The 21,480-nt window shown below is 44.6% G+C and overlaps 1 protein-coding gene across 3 annotated transcripts in view; it reads right to left on the reverse strand.

Annotated features, from left to right (window-relative positions):
* ZNF827 (zinc finger protein 827) overlaps nucleotides 1-20,314 on the reverse strand; it is a 100,257-nt gene extending 79,943 nt beyond the window's left edge. For all 3 annotated transcript variants that reach the window (XR_009114492.1, XM_058024905.1, XM_058024904.1), the window contains exon 1: nucleotides 20,093-20,314. Coding sequence is in view for 2 of the 3 variants with exons in the window: in XM_058024905.1 (XP_057880888.1) it covers nucleotides 20,093-20,135 (43 nt within the window). In the remaining variant the exon portion in view is untranslated. The remainder of the gene's footprint in view (nucleotides 1-20,092) is intronic.
* Between the last annotated feature and the right edge of the window lie 1,166 nt (nucleotides 20,315-21,480).

The following is a 21,480-nucleotide window of genomic DNA, read 5'->3' on the forward strand; positions in this document are numbered from 1 at the left end:
CTAAGCAGGACAAAATTCTACTTTAATCATTCACTGAAATGAGTAAATTACAGAACTTCAATATAGAAATCCATATGGTGCAGTGATAGGAAACATATAGAAATTGTAATGATGGGATTACAGAATGAAAATTAAAGCAAATGCAAAAGTAGGTGGAAGTAAAATAATTTCAAATAAATGCATACAGGAAAATTGCTCATGAGATAAATTAATCAAAATTGCCCTTTTTTCAGCTCTTACATTTCAAGGAAAAACTGGGAAGATTTAAAGATATAGGAGAGATATAAAACTCATCTTTATTATCTTGATATCAATTACCTTGATTTGCATAAGGATTTCAGATATGATCATTCAAGTTTGCATCAATCTAATAAAGTTACAATTACATTTGTTGTCCATTTGACACCCAGATCATCTTCCTAATTTGCTGCCCCAACAAGTCTATCATTCCATCTCTAGCACCTACCATAAACCATCCTTTAGATAATTTTACACTGAACCCTGTACCTAGGCCTACTGAAAGAGCTGGGATTAAGTGATAGCTTTACACCAGGGAACTGAGGAGCTCTGCAAAGATACCTAAAGAATTTAAAAGAACACATTAAACTTAAATGAAGCAGGAAGCCATCCAAGAGGAGTGCCGCGGTAACACTGACTGGCTCGGTTGAGCAATCAGTTTAAGGCCAAGTAAATAGGCAGATGCATCAAAAATAAGGCAGAGACAATACCTGAGCAAGCTAGGATTTAGCCTTGGGTGACTTTTACCAGTGACAGCAAGAAAAGTGGAATGAGTGAAGAGAAGAAACAGCTGACAACTGAGAAGGCAAGGATAACTGTAAGGATTTAACCAGTCATGGACAAGGCAGTGAACTGGAATGCTCATACCCAGCGTCCAGGGTGGGTTCTTTTGTTCTAGTCCTTCCTGATTGGTTTCTTAGAACCCTTAAATGAGGACTAGGGAATCAGATCACAGGGCAGAATTTGCTGTCCAGGCAGTCCAGTTCAGGATACCCTTTCCTGCTGTAACCCAGGTTCCATCATGACTTGTCATCACCATCGTATTCAAACAAGACATGTTTGCCCATCACATGGTGGCTGTTAATTCAAGATGAGTACAGGCTCTCCTTGTCCCCATCTTACCTTTGCAGACAGATAATATGGAGGAGGAAAGATTGAAGGAGCTAAAGACCAAATACAATGGATACCTTTAGGTGAACTAGGTAAACTGTGTAGGCGCATCACTTTAGCAAGGAGAAAGAATAATTGCAAGAGACCACTTGCTAATATCACATCACTTTCTAATTCACATTTTCTCTGAGTGCCAGCTTCACATAAGCCCTTGCTTATTTCACCGTCAGGTACTATAGAAATCACAAGGCACAGACCTAAAAATGACAGTCATACAGTCATATCTGGAAAGTCTATTCTGTGGTATCCTACATAAATTGCTCAGTCTAGCTGCCTGCCTACAAAATACCCTTTTGGCATTCAGGCTGATTTTGAAGCATTTCAAATTAAATTTTTTTTAAAAGGGTGAATGTAATATCTTTGGGCTGAATAACTTTTAGGGGTTCCCACACTCACCAAACCATGCAGATGTGTGTGCTGTAAAACTACCTCCGAGAAGTGGGGCACACCTCACAGTTTCTACCTCTAAAAAGCATGTACAGCCACATCTGATGAAGTTGTATGTCCAGAGCAGCAGCTATGTTGATTTTCCTATAGGGATGCCTGCTAGAAAATAATGATTTTAATAAAACCACAAAAGCCTGCCTTAACTCCTTTTAATATATCTACAGCAGCAAATAAGACTTAAAAGTCACAGTTGCATCAATAGTCATGTGCTGGAGTTGCCTTGGTCCCCCATTTTCCCTTCATGATTTCTGTGACCTATAATAGGTAAGCAGCACAGGAAGCCACCATCCTCTTTGAATGGAATTTCTGGCTCTCTCCTTATCAACAGGATGATTATTCAACTCTTGACCTCCTCACAAAATGGTTTAGTAGTGTTGCCGGTGCTTGAACCAAATTTCTCTACTGCAGGCTGACCTAAAGAGAGCAGCACAGCTGCAAGAAGGATCTGCCAAAAAGCCACAGCTCTTCTGTTCTGTCCTTCTCCCCTGTGTTTAGGTTATGTGAAAATACTCACACAATTAGACAGGGAAAGAAGCCCTAGGTAGGACTCTCTATTTCATCTCCACATCTTCCAAGATAATGATTTTCCTAACTGGAGGGAAGGAGGAAAGGGGAAAAGGAAGGCACAGCTTTTAAAGACAGGGCATACATTCCCTACTTTTATCCCTAACTTAAAGTGACTTTGAAAAAATCAACACACAATGAAACTCCAGATTATTCACCTAACAATTTCTCTAGTACTGCTTTTCTGAAAAAAGGACTCAGAGCCAAAAAATATTAGAGAATGTTATTTATTTTGCAGTAACTAGAACTCTTCAAGATGCTTTGCCTACACACACAAACATCTGAATGTGTCCAAATATTGTAATATTGGGCACATTCAAGTTTGCAAACTGCTAGACAGACATAGATTACCAAAATACATGTACAATATCTCAGTTTCCTCTCAAAGGCAGAATCCAGGTGTGATGGACTCTCCCAAGGAAAAAGGGAATCAGGACAAATTACTGAAAAAACTTGTCATAGACAACATAAAACTGCCTTTATTTCCCGTCCCTCAGAGGAGAGAGAAATTGTGGTAGATGGTAAACAGAGGCAGCAGCCTTCTATTTTCAGCCACAAGCCCCAGAATAACTGTGCCAAGTGTGTTTCACCAACTGCCAATAAGATCCATCTTTTACTAGCTAGCATCCATGGAAAGGGACAGAAACACATGGATCTTCTCCTGAGAAGAGCTGTCACTACTTGTGGAAGGTTCTATGGGATGGCTGACAGACCACAAGACAGGACCTTACAAAGACAAGTCTGATCTCCTCCAAAAGCAAGTTCAAAAGAGAACTCCTAGAATGATGGATGTTTGACCTCTTGCCTCCAAGAAAGATTAGCTATTCTCCTGTTCTAGGCAGGAGGTTACAGTGAGTAGCTGTGGGATTAGTGTGTGAGGAGGGTCACTTCCACTGGGATACAGATATTTAAAGCCACAAAGAAACAGGCATCACCTTACAGTGCAGTGAGGTGATAAAAGCTCAAGGCCAACAGAAGTGGTGATCCTGTGCCCTCCCTTAGACTTGCTCTGTTCTTTGACTGCTTCATGAGCCAATTTCAACTCACCAATTTGGCAGAAAACCACTCATTCTGTCAAGAAATCAACAAAAAAAATTGATGCAAAGGGGACAGGAATGAGAAAACAGGCAGAATCAACAATCTGAGACACCTATCTCCTCTAGTCTTGTGGGGTACAAAGTACATCATGACCTGTAGGTGAAAAACCACCTGAGGATTCTCTGTCCCATCCCAAACCTCCACAACACACCACACCTCTCAGGGAAGAGCTGGCCTGTGCAGTCAGGATGGCCACAGCAGTCAGTATCATGTAGCCTTCTCCAGAAGCCTAATCTGGGACATCTGTAGCTGGCTTGGCCCCCATAGACTCCGATCCTAATTAAAAAACCCTCTTCTCTAAAACTGGTAGGCAGCATCTTTCTGAGAGGAGAGGAGTTCTAAAGACCCAGAAATAATATCTTAACAGTCAGGCACAGTAATCAGCAACCATGAAAGTAGGAGGGCAGAGCAGTATGTCTTATAAAGTAATCAATAATAACGTTACATATAAATAGTACACATGTATAATAATGCATATACAGGTATAGATGCATGATATTCGCTTACTATAATTTAGAATTAGTTGATTCTAGCTGGATTTTGCCAGTATTTCAGGCCCAGTGAACTGAAGAACTTTAGGTGTGCATGTGAAACAGAACAAAATACACACAGCCCTAGAAGAGGGGAATGTTTTTGAAGATCATCTCTCAAGAGGTGTGCCACTAAAGAACAGCCTGCAGAAAAAGCTGCCATCAGCTGACTTGGCCCAACTTGATCACCAGGGGAGTGATCTTGATTTCTCTGCTCAGTCCTAGTGAGGCAAATCTGGAAGGCTGTGTCCAGTTCTGGGCTCCTCAGCACAAGAGAGATGTGGGGCTCTGGCTCAGCTACAAAGACATTTAAGGGACTGGAGCATCCTTCTTACAGGAACTGGCTTAGAAACTTGGGCCCATTCAGCCTTGAGTAGAGACAACTGAGAAGGGACCATCAGTGTATAAAAGTATCCAAAGGAGGGGGAGCCAAGAGGATGGACCAGGCTCTGCTCAGTGAGGCTGGGCAATAGGACAAGAGGCAACAGCAGAAACTGATGCCCAGGAAGTTCCACCTGAATATGAGGAAGAATTTCTCTACTGTGCAGTGACCACACAGAGGAACAGATTGCCCAGAGAGGCTGCGGAGTCTCTCCTGCTGGAGATATTCAAGAACCATCTCAACACAATCCAATGCCATGTGCTCTGGGATGACCCTGCTTCAGCAGGGAGGTTGGAACAGATGATCCACTGTGGTGCCCTCCAACCTGACCCATTCTGTGGTTCTGTGATCAACACACAGAATAACTGGAGAGAAGGAATATAAAGACAGTTGATTTTTATGATGGAGGTTTTCAGAAGAAACAAATATTTCTCAGGTCAGCTTATGTTGCAAAGGCTGCCTAGTAGCCCCAAGACAGGTTCATAAAACACATGAAGTGTCAGTAAAACAATAGAAAATCATGTTCCTTGCAAAGCCTATTTTATGTTACCAATGTGCTTGCAACAGTTTTATGGAGGCTGAGCAAAATACCACAGCCAGACTTACTGAAAGTTTCTTCCACAGGCCCTTACAAGCATCCTATAATAACCTGTAGTTGAGGCTGGGCACACATTTCATAGAGCACAAGATTCTGATCAGACTGGCTTAGACACTACAGGAATATGGCCAGCCTAAAACCTGGAGTTGGTACATTAACATATCAAAGGAACACACCTCTTCTTCCTGATGTAAACAGAGAAGATGATAAACCATTTCCTATAAAACCAAACAATTTTTAGCCAGCAACTTCTGAGCCAGATTGAAGTTCCTCATCAGGAATTTCAGGCTTCCCCATGTCTTTTAAAACCAGCTATGATATCAGTTTTTTACTCTGATAGATTATTATAAAGTAGAGGAAAAACTATATGAACAGGAGTTCCACAGTTATTCCCACAGCCCTGCTGGAAATGGGAAGCAGTATTAACAATCTGTGGTGGTTCAAATGGTTCATGTGCAAGTCTATCCAGAGAGATTCCTGCACCTGGAATGCAGTGTATCCTTGACATCAGTGAACACTTGCCACCTACACATAAAGTTCAGCACAGCAATTAAAAATTCTACCTTTTGTTAGTTATAAAGAAGCTTTAAAACTCCTTAAAATTGTTTCTAGTTTGCCAAAATTACTTTGATTGCTCATTTGTTTTGCTCTAGAAAGATGTCTAACTCAATAGGCTGCTGCAGTGAGAAAATATCAACTACCATATGGTAATAGGGATGCTGGCACCTCCAAAATAAGAAGAGCTAAAGATTATTCTCAAGACTTCTCTTATCTTTAGCATACAGAGACAAGACCTGTCATGTCAGCCTACCTCACAAAGGAGGGGAAATATTCCAGAATTTCATAACATGGGCCTTCTATGAAAATGAAACCTCAAACAATTCTAGCAAACAATTTGCAAAAGCTGGCTACAACCAGAAAAGTCCCTAAAGGAGGAATTCTAGTTTCCACTCTGGGTCAAATTATTGTGAGAGAATCACATGAATGTCAAATATTAAGTATAGTAATCCATAATATTTTTAAGCCATTCTTCAATAGCATCTAACTCCATGAATAAGATTTTATATCCTTTGGCAGGTCATTAATGAAACCTTCTTTAAGAAGTTGCTTGTGAAACACAGAACTGGTGTCTCTATTAGGAAATTCTAAGCAGAAACACAAAACTACCTTATCTTAAACATAGTCTAGCTGCAAAGCAAAGGCTCAGTTACTCATTTCCAAATGGCTACGTGCTTTCTGGTAGTTCAGTCCTGGGTCACAGGAGCCTCCATACCAAACTGAAGTAATTATGAATTCTACAGTTTCTTAGGTCACATTTTGTATCCTTTAGGTGCCAAAAACCAAAACAAAACCAAACTCCCCCAAAAAACACAGGAAAACTTTGCTTTCTAATCTTCATTTAACCGGGTAACAAATAAAATTGGTGGTCTGCTATATTTTGCATACCTGTGTTCTCTGCTCTTGAGCTACATCTGTAAACTGCCTGCTCTTACTGAGTGCTCTTACTCATCAGCCAACAATTCATCTTCATTAAGGCCTGCCCCTGACCTGCCACCTCCCAGACCTGGGTGCAGTGACAGCTGTCTCAACCCTTTACTGTGACAAAATGCATCTTCATTGCCTGAAATGCACTGCAAACTTCAGCACTCACAACCCCAACAGTAAAAAGAGGAGGCACGGGAATTCTCAAATGTTCCTTGCAATTTACAGCAGCCAAGAACAAAGTGATGCATTTGTGCTACAGATTATTGCACTGCTGATTAACCATCAATAGCTGTGACCCATTTTAGTGTGCCTGTCATCTAAAACTGACAGGGTCACCACAGCAACATGATTTTTGTCACCCTTACAGGTGGAAAGGAAGCAGAGGAGAAGTTGCAAGCATCAATGCAGCTGGCAAAAGAAGTCAAAAAAGTGTTCAAACATATCACTGTTGCATACAGACAATTTGCAATGAAAATAAATAATTCCCTGATCACAGCTGCAACTTGGCATCATGGCCTGGGAATGGCCATAAGTTTAAAAAAGTTGTCAAGTTACCTGAAAGACTAAAATTGATCTAAAATCTACACAAAAAACCCCCTGTAAATCACCTATGTTCTGACCTGTGCATAGCAATTCCCAACTTTCCTAGGAGACAAGCCATTGACCAAAAGGCTAATTGAGGCACCAAAACCAGGCTGGCTGATTACCTGCTCCTTCACCCATTCATTCCAAGGAGTTGCCCTCGTGTGTTGTACACACCATATAGGATCGTGCCCTTAAGCAATCCAGAGTAAATTTACCATAGCCATCACCATGTATCAGAAAAAATTGTCTGCTAAGGTTGATAAATCAGTCAATTACCTGCTTCCTTGGCTTTTATTCCTGTGTAAATGTTTTCAACCTGACATTAGGAATACCTATAAGAAGATGACCCACACATTGCCAAAACCAACTATTTAAATTACTAGCAAACCCTTAATTACTATAAACAAGATTACAACAGGCTTGCTTAAAAAAGGTTTCTAAATACCAAAGCGATAGCTCCAGAAAATGAAGCTGCCTTGCTGTCATTATTTGAGGCTGCTGGTTCCACATTAACTCTGGCTCTGTGTAGGACCCTCAGAGCTGCCTCAACCCACCTGAACATCACAGAGCAGCTGCTGTTTCTCCATCACCACTCCTTGCCTGGCTGAGCACAAACACAGGCCAGGAGGTTCCCAATCCCTCATCTCCTCCTATAAGATCTAAATCACCTTCCTCCCCAGGCCATGCACGCCCCTCATGTCTATAAAATAGGGAGAAATCTTGAACGTGCAGAGGAAGGTGAAGACAAACAAACACTACTGAAACACTGCAATTATTGATTTCCTCTTCAAGGCAGAGCTGCTTCAGTGCCCCTGGTGGGAATCTCAAGAACAGTCAAATTCTCCCAGGTGGCAGAAGAGTGTTGAAAATCTACAGGCCATGGTCCTTGCCAGTGAGCTAATTTGGGCTAAAAATGGAATGTTAAACTTATGGCAAGGTAGATGCACAGGTTCTCAGGTAAAATTTCCCTTTCCATACCTCCTCTCTCACTGGCAATAGCAAGAGATTCCTAGAACAGGAGAACAGAAAATAGCTAATGCACAGATGCTGAAACCAAAAGAATGATTATAAGTATCATCCTTCTTCCTCTACACACAGAAGTTATTAAACACAATGGACTGTGCAATATAACTGGTTTCCTGTATCTCTTTAGAGGCACAGTCAAGTTTGGAAATTGAGAGGTGACAAACTGTGACCAGGGTTTGTACAGGGACAGACTGATGTAAGCCTAGCACAGCTCTGACACTTTAGGAAAGCTCTGTTAGAAGTTTTCAGCAGAGCTGCAAAACACACAGCAGCACCCAGAACACATCTAGTCATTTAAAGAAGCATGTTTTCCACCTTTTTCCCCACTGACCTCTGCTCCTCTGAGTGACAACTACTCTACAGATGCAGAACCTCAATGGCCTAGCTCAGCTTACCCAAGAAACTACTAAGTGTATCTTTCCTACAGGACCTAACTAGAAAACAGGCTGTCATTTAGGCTGAAATTAATTTTTTGTTTGGTCAGATGTGCCTAGGACAGCAGGTTAGCAGGTTAACTCCCTGGCTTGTACTCCTATGCACTGTACACAAACAACAAAGGTGGAGGAAACAGAATTTCCTGGTCTCTCATGCACAAGGTAATCTTTGAGAGCACTTTCTGAAGTCTTACAGCTATCATAGAAAATAGAAATTCAGGAGACATTTGTCTGAAAGAGCAATCAGAAGCCCTACAGAAGAACATGGTACTTCTGATCTGCCTTCTCCACAACTACAGTCTCTAGTTTCCTAAGGCAGGCCAAAAATGTCAGGGATGATACAAATGGCAACCTTTACTTCTCTCCAATGCTTAAAGGCATGTTGCATCTTCTCTTGAACCAGTTCCAAATAACTTCTCTTTCTATTAACTTCTGAAACCACCAATAGCACTCAGGGTGTGACACTGATAAAGTACTGCTATTGCCAAAATGAAAAATGGCTATTTCTTCCTCTACTTTCCTACCTTTTCCTGACCAATCTTCTTCAGATGGCATAGAAAGCTTATCATAAATACTGACTGGCAAAGGGTGAAAAAGAGAAGAATTATCAGCAATAAAAACAGTGATTACACCACAAGTGTTTTTGAAGAAAGAGAAAAAGAAGATAGATAGATCTCATCAGTGCACTATTGCTATACAAGGATTAAAGCTGAAAAAAGCCATGTGTGAAGCTCTGCCCATAGGTGTGAAGATTCTCTAAAGAAAACTTCCTGTTGAGCCACAAGTTAAAAAAAAAACAAACCAACTAACCAAACAAGCACTCAAAAAGAGAGATCTGATGTCTATATACTGTCCTGCTGAGCCTCCAAACATCCCCACAATGATCACATACCCCAACAGCTCTGTCATTGCAATCTAGAACTCCTGGACCCAAAGCTGTTTAAGGAACACAGTTACAGCTCACAGCACCAGAAAAATAGCAAGAGAAAAAAATTGTGCTTGTGAAGGGTGGTTTTAATCTCCCAGGCACAAGGTTAACCCAGGTTAACCCTTCTGTCTGGGGAAGGCAGAAGAACACACTCTCTTTATCTGTCTCTCTATTGCTGCAAGTGTCTGGCTGGCTGCTCTTCACAGAAAGGACATACTGGAGTTTGAAAAACTGTCAAAGAACTGGTTGTGTTTGCCTATCGTGATAAGATGATGTGCTGTTGTACATCCTGACTATGTCTATTTGACTTCTTTGGCTAGCTCATAATTTCCTTCTCTGAGCATGAATAAGACATCTCAATTTCCCAGCAATCCCTGTGGCATCCTGGCAAAAGCAGCTCATTCCACTAAATTCAGAAGAACAGTTACCACCACATATTCAATAATGCCAACACTCCTGCCTGATTTCCAGGCAGGGCTAGGATCTCTCCTGTGACATACCTGGGTATGTGGCAAAGGAGGAGCACAGCAGGAGCTCAGATTGTCCCTTGTGGTTTCTAACCCAGCCTCAGCCTGGAGATCAGCTTAGCAGCAGCAGCTGGAAATGGCTCTTAACAAGCAGTAAGTAGATCAGAATGCATCCCAGCTGTGGTTTCATCTCTAACCCTTCCCATCTCTGATGCACAGCCTATTCCAAGCTGCAGTGATATGAAGATGTATGAAATAATAGGATTATTCCTCTCCTAGAAACATCCCCATGCAATGAGAATCCCCATCTGGGGGACCAATGCAACTTCCATAGCATTTGCATCACCCTAGCACTACAAGGGAGATCAGAAGAAGGCTGCAAAGATGGACCATTCCTGATAATAGACATTTAGTACAATTTAAAAAATAATGTTAAGGGAAATCACTGAAGTCATCTTAAATTATTCTATTTATGGAAGTCAGAAAGGTAGCAACAACAAACACTGGGAACTTTCTTTCCCTTTTACTAACATGCAGAAAGAGAAAAAGCCACATTAAGCACTCAAAACATTGACTCTTGGAAAAGGACTTTTAAAATACATGAAATTGTTGCTTTAGAACACATTTATTAAAGATGTTCCAGGGATCAACAAAGTAAAAGAAACAACAAAGCCAACTAGAAATCCCTGTCATCTTAATATGCAGGTGGCAATAAGCAGAGCATGGGGAGCCTCAGATCAAGGTGCTACAGTGCCTGTAATTATCCCTACTGTGCTCACAACCCCTATCAAGGGGTCACAAAGCAAAGGGAGGAGCTCACAAACTGTGTGGATGGCAATATTCAACCACAGCAGGTGACAACAATCACAGCACCTGCTTTAACAAAAATCCCTTTTTGTTTTAACTAGTTTCTGTTTATTTTTGCTATAAGCAACTTCTCCTGCTCGATTTCTGGTAAATAATGGGCTCCTCATTTACCATTTTACTCTGCCCCATTGCTCACCCAAGGTGTTTTGTACTCATTAACCTTCCAACTGGTTCAGAAACAAAAAGTTTAGATTTCAGATACAGAAATTATTCCCTCCTGTGCTTATCACAGGAATACAGTTGCCTATAATTTCATCTTTTCCTCTCTCCCAAAGTCAGATTAAAACATGGCAAATTATATTCCTGAGTTTCTAATTCCTCCCACAAGGATGACATTATGGTAAGGTACCTAAGAGAAGTTTCAAGAAGTGTTTGTTTTGTTGTGCTGTGTTTGCTACCAAAGACAGCTGCTTTCTCTGTCCCTGGCAGGATTGCTTGGGGTTAACAAGCAAAGCCAAATAGGAGAGGATTAGGAAGCTACTCATAGTGGTAGGAGAGCACACAGCAGCAGCAGACCACATGGAACAGGCACTGCCCACTCCCAGACACATGGTTTTATGCACTACACCTCAGCTTTCAGCCTTAACTCAGAGGTCACATAACCAATGTGCAAGCACTCAATTAGAAGTGGACATTCCTCAAACCTTATCTTATTTTAAAGAAAGTTAGGATTCTGTGCCAAATTCCAAGGACAAGAAACTACTGCTATGGCTACTTAGGGCACAGGCACAGCAGAAACGACAGCGACGTGTTTTGACATTCTGTGTAAAATCCACCTAAAATTTCCATAAAGGGGAATAGTAGAAGTGAAGAGGAAGTTTCATGTTCATGACTATTCCATTCCCAGCTTTTTCTGCTGAACAAACAAACAGGTGTGACAGTGGTAGTGGAACTTGATTTTACTTTTCCAAAGTGCATTTCTTGGCTGAGAACTCTGTGGGCTTTACCAAGAACTTTTATGAAGGCCACTAAAAGCCTTCAAAGACAGCAACTTTGATTCTTTTGAGTGTGTGTCCATACAAAATAACAGTGCTATGTGGTGATATCTGAGCCAACTGGAATATACCCACAAGTAGTAGAGCCGAATTAACCTGGGCACACTGTTGTGATAACAGCCTCCTGTACACAAGGCAGCTTATTTAGAGCTTGCTTTGTTATCTCAGTGTGGCACAGCACTGTGCAGGAAGACAATATAAACAATTATGATGAAGCATATTTAGGTCTTATGGGCAATGTTCAAGTACCTCAAGGTGGGCAGAAGAGCTCCCTTCAGAGTTATTCACTGTGCAAAGAACTCCCTTTGGCAATGCAGAATTGACAAAAGGATTATGTCAGCCTTTCCTTTCCAGAATGAGGAGCAGGGTGAGAGCCTGGGGGCAGCAGAAATTGGAGCAGCTCTAGGCTGTTATGCTTACTCTGGTGCCTGAGAAGGGCTCCTCATCAGCTCAAAGTGTCAGAAACAGAGAGGTAGGTAGGAGGAAGTTCTGCTCCAAACACATAAAGAAATGGGTCCTCAGTCATTAGTTGCCAGGTCTAGATTTGGCACAGAGGTTTATAAAGGGAGAGACTCTGGCTGTGCTTCAAGAAAGCACACAAGCACAGCTACACCACCAGCTGCTGTCTAAATGCACTTGTCTGCCACCCTCTCTGTTCCTTACATTGCACTCCAGATAATGATCATCTAGTTGAGGAAGATCTGTTCGTATTTTAATTTTTGAGATGAGTAATTATTTGTCCTACTACACAAATCAAAGTGAAGTCTAGAAGCTTGCAAAGAATTTGTGTTCATTAAAGTCACACATGGGGATATTTCATTAAGCTAAAAACACACTTAGTAAAACCAGCAGCTCTTTTAATGCATTTTTCTAAAAGTTACTTGCCCTGATACACAATGTAACAAGCGCCAAGATTCAAGACATGCCTAAAATGAGAAGTTGTAACTTTAAAGCAAGTTTGTGCCAAATTTTTTTTCCCTTTCAGAAACTTTCAGATAAAACTCAAGACCATGCAGGAAAGAATTATTTGCACCTGCATAGAAAGCCCTGCAACAGAGGAAAACCACATCCAAGCTGCAAACCCCAGATGAGGGCCAGCAGAGCTACAAACCTCCTTCTTGAGGAAGGGAGCTCTTAGAGTAGGGCCATGCAGAATTCAAAGAGATAAGGACACTAGCTCAGCTTTGAATTTCTTCAAAAATGTTATTTCTACCCTAGTGAGAGCACCCCAAATAAAAGAAAAAACCTGCAGATGTTTGGAACCTAATTTCATTTGCTGAAACTGCTGATTATACCACTCATTAAAAGACTGCTACCACTTGGTAACCCTTTAATTTTTAATGGGATTTATTCTAAACAAATTCTAAGCAACTAAATCATCAGTCTCACATGCAACCTTCCCTCTCCTGGTCTGCTGTGCTATCAGCACTAGTCACTCTTTCCCCTCTGCTCCCAATCCTGTTGTCTAAATACTGAAAAGAATGAGGAAAAAGGACTGTTTATGCAGCCCAGTTCTTCTCTCTTCACTAAATGTTTCTCAGAAGAAAACCCCAAACATGACTTTTGTGTTGTTCCAAACTACCCTAACTCAGACTCTGTGTGAATTCTTAACCTGCAAAATGGAACAGCCTTATCTTAGTGTTAGGCTTAACTTGGAACTCCAATACTCAGTATAATTATGCCCCAAACAAAGAAATCCCTTGAAAGGCAGAAGAAATTTCAAGGAATAGAGCTAACTCCTAAACTGTCAGGTTTAGACAGGACATTCAAACTGGACATTCAAAATATTTGGTGTCTAGACCAAGAAAGATACCAAGCAAGGAAAAGAGAAACTGTCTTTGGGAGCATAACAGTACCATAAAGGTGACTAAGTCTGCAAAAAAAGAAAACCTGAAAGACAAGCTTTAAAGTGAGCTTATGGGTACAAGTTGCTGAATCCTTCACTGCAGTAGCCACAATGCAGTTTGTAAGTGCAGCATTGATGCTGTCTGTACCCTAGAGCATGTACCCCTTCAAATGAAGTATGGGTCTGAGGTTCTTCATTAAACTACATTTAAAAAGGAAAATCCCTGGAGAAAGGGGTATCATCCACCTTTTTGAATGTTTGGGGTTTTTTTCCTTTACCCCAAAATAAATAAATTATTATTTTTCATGCCCATATCAATACATCGCACATATTGTTCAGAGAAAACATTTAAGGTAGAACAAAAAAAAGTTTTACTTTGGGGGGCAAAAAGAGAGAGGAAGAAAACTCTCCCCATCCCCATGAAAACTGGATTCTATTACATACTGCTGGGTACTTTGCAGTCCAGGTATTTTGTATATTATTATTATTTTTGAAAGGCATATGGTACTTTAGCCTCCAAACATCCTGGAGGGATTTGTATGCGTAAACCCAAATGATACAAATCATGTACCATGAATAGCAAACCAGGCAACAAAAATCTAGGAAAAAACCCCAAATTGTTATTTAGAAGATATACTCTTAAAGAACTCCAGAGTCATGCTTGAAAAGCTGCAATAGTAAAAGGATTCTGGACACAAGACATATCAGCTCTCCTTAACCATCTGAACTCTTGTCTATATTATGATTTCTTTGCAATGTGAAAGGGAAAAAAAAAGTCCTCTATACAGTGTTTCATGACAAATCACATGCCTTGTGAAGCTTCATGTTAGAAACCCTTTTAACTTCCAAAAAGTCCTCTTTTGTAGGTCATGCTCTCATTATCTTGCTCTGGGATCTGGTCTGATTAAATTATAGGAAATTACTAATACTTCACTTTGAACAGCCAGCTCCTCCTGGCTCCTCTTCTTCCTTCTTTTTTTTTTTAAACTTAATTCCTCCTACTCCTGCCTTCTTACATATGAGAAAGACAACAATCACTCTGCTAGAAAGATTAAGTCATACTCATTCTTCATCCATTTTAAAAGTAAAAATGTGTTCTGTCTGCATGCTCTTACGTTTCCCATTCCACTGCTCTCCCTGCTGGTTTGCTGTTTGGCCAACTCTAAGGTTTGTGGTTTTGTTCTAAATCTTTGGCACCCCTACCCCCTCTAAAATCTCACTCATAAGATCCTAAAGACTTAATTAACTTAATGAGCACAACACTGACTCTTTAGTAGCCCAATCTATACCCAGAGTGATTTATCCATATTTTGTACCATCAGACAACACTAAGACATAGCCTACCATTGATCTGCTTTAGACATTTATCACTGAATGATCTTGTAAAAGTGACTTAGTTCATGTAAGAAACAAATCAGCATACAAATTTAAAGAGACAGACTTTACATGTCAGAAAGGGTCCCCATAAAGGGAGAAGGTATTTTTGAAAAATCTGTGAAGACTTCATTAGCACAAGATGGACAAAATGAGAGAAGTGTTTTCAGATGGTGTAATGGGGTTGTTACTCAATCCACCAAAAGGCTGATGTTTATTTGAGAGGTGCATTACAGCACAACCATAATGAGAACATTGAAATTATTAACCTCATCAAGAATAATAATTTTCCCTATGTGGATTCTCTTGTGAACTATATGCCATATCAAGATCCCTGCAGTGGTAAGAGGTCAAAAATAGTAAGCATGTTAGAAGAATAAATAAAACATGTTAGAAGAATAAATAAAAGGTTCCCCTTATACATGCCATATGTGCTAGTAAAGTAAAAAATTCATCTGAAAGAGAAGGATTGCTGCTCCTGGCAAAAGTGTTTTGTCTTGGAGGCAACTCTTAAATACCAAAAAACAGCAAAAGCACTCCTGACATTGGGAAGTCTTTTGAAAAACCCATCCAATGCATCCTCTCTTACTATCAGAAAGTATCAGATGAAGTGAGATGCAGAAATAAAAAATGAAGGAAGCTCTAAATCACTGTTAATTTACTTGTTTGACAGCACCTTTTTTCCTGTGATGATATAATCAAGCAATAAAGACACAATATAATAAAAAGTTTCACAGAGTTCAAGTGTTTTTTACTGTATAGAAACAGCTGAACACTTCAGCACAGTATCTGAAACATCCAACACTGTATCTGACCATGAAAGGAAGAAGAATTACACCTGCTCATAGTCAGATATCCAACTTTTGATATGGAAACTAATACTGTATCAATTCTGCATCTCCTCCTTTAACAAAACAACTCCAGAAGAAACTGCCACTGCAGTTTGTCCTGCACTGAAAACATTCCTCAGAAACTAGCAGCAGTTCAAACTTCTCAATGTAGCATTTAATTCTGCCTGAGACTGTAATAAATGCAAGCTTTGAATAAATGGAATTGTGGCATTCATTCGCAAATTGCACTGCTGACGAGCCTCCGAGACAGAACCAACCCCAAGGAGTATCGATTGCTGCACTTAAGGCAACATAGTGCTCTGGATCTTAAACATTTACTCGAGTGCCTGAAGACTTCCCAAAACTTTTACTTTTCAGGCTGAGCTCTTCCGAGTCACACGAGCAGTTCAGAGGTAGCAGACTTTCAGGAATCCTTGGTAAAGAAAACAACAGCCTGAGGTAGAATGGGAAGCGAGGCAACAAGGAGAAGAAAGACAGGGGTGTGTTTATATATATATATATTTTTAAAGATTCTTATGCTGAGTAAGTGAGAAACAAATATCTAACTGCTAAAGTAGCTGAAAGGGAAAAAAACTCCTAATGCACAAACACACAGAAATGAGCAAAATTCTTTAAAACATTCCAGTGGAAGTGGATTGACTTGCCAAGGTAGCCACATCCAAATGTAATCATAAGACACACATGTACTGGGCAAAAAATTCAAGTTATAGACTTAATTCTGCCATTGTAAATCAAGTCCAGACAGCTGCAGTACTTTGTTTGGGTATGAACGAGCCATTGTCTGTCAAGGAACACCTAAAATCCTTTCCTCATTCATTTGTATCTTAAATTAAGAAGGATGCGCTTTCTTTTGTGTTTCACAGAGTGTGATTGAAGACATTCAGCTGGCATCTGTGGCTAAACAGTTCCCCAAACTTGACTTCTTTGGACACAAAATCTCCACTTTACAGTACATGTAAATGCTGGAGCCTCACAGGGCCCATCCATCTGACTGAACCCTGAGGTTCATCCTGCTTTGAGCAGGGGGCTAGGCCAGACAACCTCCAAAGGACCCTTCCAAACTAAATTATGTTGCAAACAACTCCAGTGACTGAAAGCTCAACCTTAACTCTGCCATTTTAAGCAGATGCCACCCAAACACATTATTATTGTATCTAATAATATCAACCCCTCTCTTCCCTCAAACACTGAGATGTCAGTATCTAGCAGCTCCCTTGGAACTGAATTAAACTCTTGCAGCAGCCTGGTACATCTCCAGCAAAGCCTTGTACAGAGCACTTCTTCACCATCACATGTTTTTTGGCAGGGCAGTCTCCTCAAGTGAAACTACCTGCAGATGTAGGTGAGGGCTGTCCAGTGGAGTCAGTGGGCAGAAGTATAAAATCAGGGTGCCAGCCAGCAGTGACAGCAATCCTCAGGTGCTCTGCAGGGTATGTAACAGTGCATGAGGGATTAATGAAGGCCTAGAGATCCTGAGAACAGGGCTTGCTACCCAAGCTGCACTAGAGCCAGCAAAGACTTGCCAAGCTAAGTTACATTTGCTCAGTTACACTGTAACATTCACAAATCATTCTGTGTGTCGACATGCGACTATTTATTCACAAACAATCGCAACAGAAGCCGAAATATCCCAGGGAGGTTTGGTAAGATGCTACATCACTTAGGTGTCCTGGAGAGCGTTCATGCCCCAGCAGCAACCTGTAACATGACTTGGGAGTGAACCACAGCACGGCGCCTGCAGTGGGGCAGAGCCAAGGCTGAGCACAGAGGCTGACAGCTCCTTCTGGGATGGCATGGGGCACTTTATATTCTTCTGCCACCATTGATACTTCAACATGAAATACACCCTCTGTCCCGCTAACAAATGTATTGCTGAAACCAGCGAGAATTAGAGAATAAAAACGTATTTTACATTGAGTACCCATTAAAGCAACGTGTTGCTTAAAAAAAACCCAAAAGACAACAAAAAAATAAAACAAAAAACCCCATCCAAACCAAATACTATTTACACCATCTGCACACTGAATTCCAAGGTATTTTCCTGATCTAAAACACTATTACTCTGAGTTAACCAAAGTATTATTACTATTGTCAGATAATAGCTCTTGATCCAGGGCAATCTAGTTGCAAAAGAAATTAAAATAAATAAATACACTGAAAGGTAGCATTCGTGTGGGATGAAGGTGGGTGCGCCTTTCACACACCAGGGAAAAAGAATCCCTCCTCCCATGAACTGAACTACAAAAATAATCCGAAAGAAGTACAAATTAGGCCGAGTATTTAAAAAAAAAATCAAAATAATAACACACGCCGAAGTCTATGTGCACAATGAAGGCAATTGTTCCTCGGCCCAGAAAAAGCCGTGACTTCCCCCGGCGCGGCGGTCAGGAGGTCGGGGCCGCGGGCGGCCTCAGCCGCAACCCGGAGGCGGGGGCAGCGCAGGGCCGGGCCCGGCGGAGTCGAGCCGAGCCGAGCCGAGCCCCCGCCGCCGCGCTCGGCAGCGCCCGGCCGAGCTAAGATGGAGCCCAGGTTTGATGTCAGCCCCAGGGGCGGGCTGAGGGCAGCGCCGGGGCGGGGGCGAGGGCAAGGTCAGCCGCCAGCCCGGCGCGGCCCCGCCGCCTCCGCCCGCCCCGGGAGCCCCGCGGGGCTCCTGCCGAGCCGGGCCCGCCGCGGCCGCCCCCCGGAACGCCCCGGAGCGCCCGGGCTTGGCCCCTGCCCCCGCCCGCCGCGCCGGGGCCGGGCCGCTGCAGAGGCGGGCGCTGCTCTCCCGCCGCTCCCCACGAGCCGAGCCCGGCCGAGCCGAGCCGAGCCCGGCCACGCTCTGCGGGAGGAGCCGCGGCTGCTGCTCAGCTCCTCCGGCGAGCGGACCCCAAAGGGCTGTGCGGGGGCAAACGGCAAGAGGAAGGGAGAAGGGGGGAGGAAACCCCCAAAACCAACCTCAAACATCAACCCCCCCGAAGCAAAGCCCACCACAACTCATGCCCTTGCCTCGAGGCGGCAGGAAGGGAAAAAGGGAGACAAATCTTTGGGAGGCTGCGAGCGCTTCCCCCTCGCCCCCAGCCTGCCGCCCCCCGCGCCTCCATCTCCCATCCTGGCCCATATGCCGGTGCGGGAAGGGCGCGGGGAGCGCTGCCCCAGCCCTGTGCCCGCAGAGCGGAGCGGGGGCCGGGCCGCGCTCCGCCCGCAGCGGCGCCCCGCGGGCAGGGGCAGGAGCCGCCCCGGTGAACTCCCGGTGACCGAGCCCGGCTCCGGCACCGGCGGCTCAGCTCTCGCCCTGCCCCGAGCTCGGCGCGGAGGAGCTGCAGGCACGCTCCGAGCAGATGTGTCGGGGACAGACAAATGACCCCTCCATCCACCCCACGCTCTCCTTAAAGCAGCCCTGGGGCCATGCAGGGGCAGAGTATTTTTAGGTCCCTTCCCCTCCTCTCCGCCTCCCTCTCAATAGCTGCCGAGCGCTGAATACAAGGAGAGGGGGGGAGAGGGAGCGGGAGAAAAGTTAACTGTTTTGCAAAGAGGGGAGAAACAGGCAGGGAGGGGGGAGGGAGCGATCGGGAGCAGGGCAGGGTGAGCCGTGTCAGGGGATGTGTGTGTGGATGCGTGTGTGCGTGTGTGTGTGCGAGCGCAGAGGGTGCCCGCGGGCGGAGGATCGGATGCACTTTAGCCCTGTGCTCTGCTGCTCTCGTCTGGGGCAGCGCCGCCGAAGCCTGAGTCTCGCCTGGCTCGCCTGACCCTTCATTTCACTGCGGCCAGGAGGAGCCCGGAGCCCGCCGCCGCCTCCTCTCCCTGCTCTGCAGGGACCTCGCCTGCCACGGTCTGCCTCCCCGCCGCCCCCTCCCACGCCGCCGGCGGCGGCCGCGGCCCCCTCCGGGGTGGCCCCGGGGTCGGTGTGGGGTGCCCCGCCGGCCCCCTCGGCTGCCGCTGCCCGCCTACCCCCCGCTCCCGGGCCGCCCAGCCCCTCCGCAACCTTTAGCCGGGGACAGACCTCTCGGCTGGTTCCGCACAAGACGCCAGCAGCCGCTTCCCCTCTCGCCGCCCTCCCCTCCCGTGCTTAGCCCCCCTCCCCACCCCAATAAAACAGACCCCCCTCCCTCCGGCCCCAAAGAGAAACCCACACCGCCCCCCCCTCCACCCCCCCTCAGCACAAATGCACAATCACGGGCGAGGGGAGGGAGAGGGAGGAAAGGGCGAGAGACGCGAAGAAAGAAGGGGGGAAAGGAGAGAGAGGAAAAATTAAAAGGGCACAAGGCTGTTCATCACCAACATGGCTGCCTTAGCTCAGACCTAAAAGAGGAATAACCCAGGCTGTGTCTTTGTCAGTTTCACCTCTGTAACCCTAAACTAATGCACGAAACGACGGAGGCGGCTGCAGAGGGGAAGGAGACGGGGAGAGGAGGAAGGAGAAAATGGCAAAAAGAGGGGGCACTTACGTGAAGAGAGGCGCTTGGGCTGCTCCTGCTTCCTCCTGGGCATTTTCCCCCTTTTTTCACATTCTCCTCCTTGGTTTAACGGGAGATCAAATAAGACCGGGAGGGGGGGGCACGGACAGGCACAAAGCCGGGGCCCCCGGGGGAGCCGCTAACCGGGGCGGGTTTTCCCTCTTCGCCGGGGGAAAGGGGGCTTGAAGCCGGTTTTCTCGGAGCCACCGCGAAGGGCTCCGTCTCCCCCTCTCTCTTTCTTTTCCTCTCCCCCCCACCCCCCCACCCCCCCGCAACCCGGTCGTGCACCTGGCTTGTCCCCGGTCGCAGTATCCCTCAGCGGCCGGGGATGTGTTCCCGGCGGGCGGGCGGGCGCCGGGCGCCGTGCCGGGGCGAGGGCTGGCGCGGCGGTGCCGAGGGCTGCGCCCCGCGCTCCTGCCGGCCCCTAACTAACACTAACGCCGGGATCAAAGGGCAGCGGCGGCGGCGGCGCTCCCGGCGCGCCCGCGGGCGGGCAGGGACACCGCACACACCCCCGCACAGCCCCGGCGGGCGGGCACACGCACGGACACACGCACAGACACACGCGCGCCCCGCTGGAGCACAGGGGACGGTGCCCCCGCTCCGCTCCCCGCGGGCTCCGGGCGCGGCGCTGCGCGGCGGCGGAGGATGCGCTGCCCCGGTCCTGCACCCGCTGCCAATCCGCTCTTTAAAAAAAAAAAAAAAAAATTAAAAAATTAAAATTAAAAAAAAGGTGTGTGTGTGAATTTGTGGGTCTTGGCCATTCACACTGTAATCCCCTCGTTTGTGGTGAGAAGGAAAATAATAGCATCAACCTTTTTTTTTTTTTTTTAATTACGGTGTTTTGTCTTCCTGTGTTAGGAAAGCAAAATCGTGGTGGTGCACAGCTAACCCCATAGAATTTTTTGGATGGGCTCAGCTATCCCTTCACAAAGCACAGGGGCCGAAGGGGTTTGTGCAGCCGAACTTCGGTGTGGGAGGGAGAGGCTGCATTATACACAACTCCCTCCAGGCCAAAATAAGCACCCAAAATAAGCCAGAAAGAAAGGTGGGCAGGTTGGTATCCTGACAACTTCTAGTGCAGGTTTTAAGAAGTGGAAAGAATACAAGCAGCATGAAAATCACAACTCCTTGAGAGAGTGTGTGTGTGTGTGTGTGTGGAGGGGGGAGGAAATCAAGATTAGGTCACCCCTAATGGTTGATTTGACTGCTACATGATACATCTACAGTGCACACAGCAATCTGGACTTCTGAAATTTACTTTTTTTTTCTTGCTGTAATGCAGGTATATGAAGCTTGATCCTGAAGCAATTCCAGTGTGCATTATGAAGCCAGGATAGCAGCTTTCATTAACTGATACATACTCTCATTACTTCACA

Source organism: Melospiza georgiana, chromosome 5 (assembly GCF_028018845.1).
Source record: "Melospiza georgiana isolate bMelGeo1 chromosome 5, bMelGeo1.pri, whole genome shotgun sequence".
Classification (NCBI taxonomy): domain Eukaryota; kingdom Metazoa; phylum Chordata; class Aves; order Passeriformes; family Passerellidae; genus Melospiza; species Melospiza georgiana.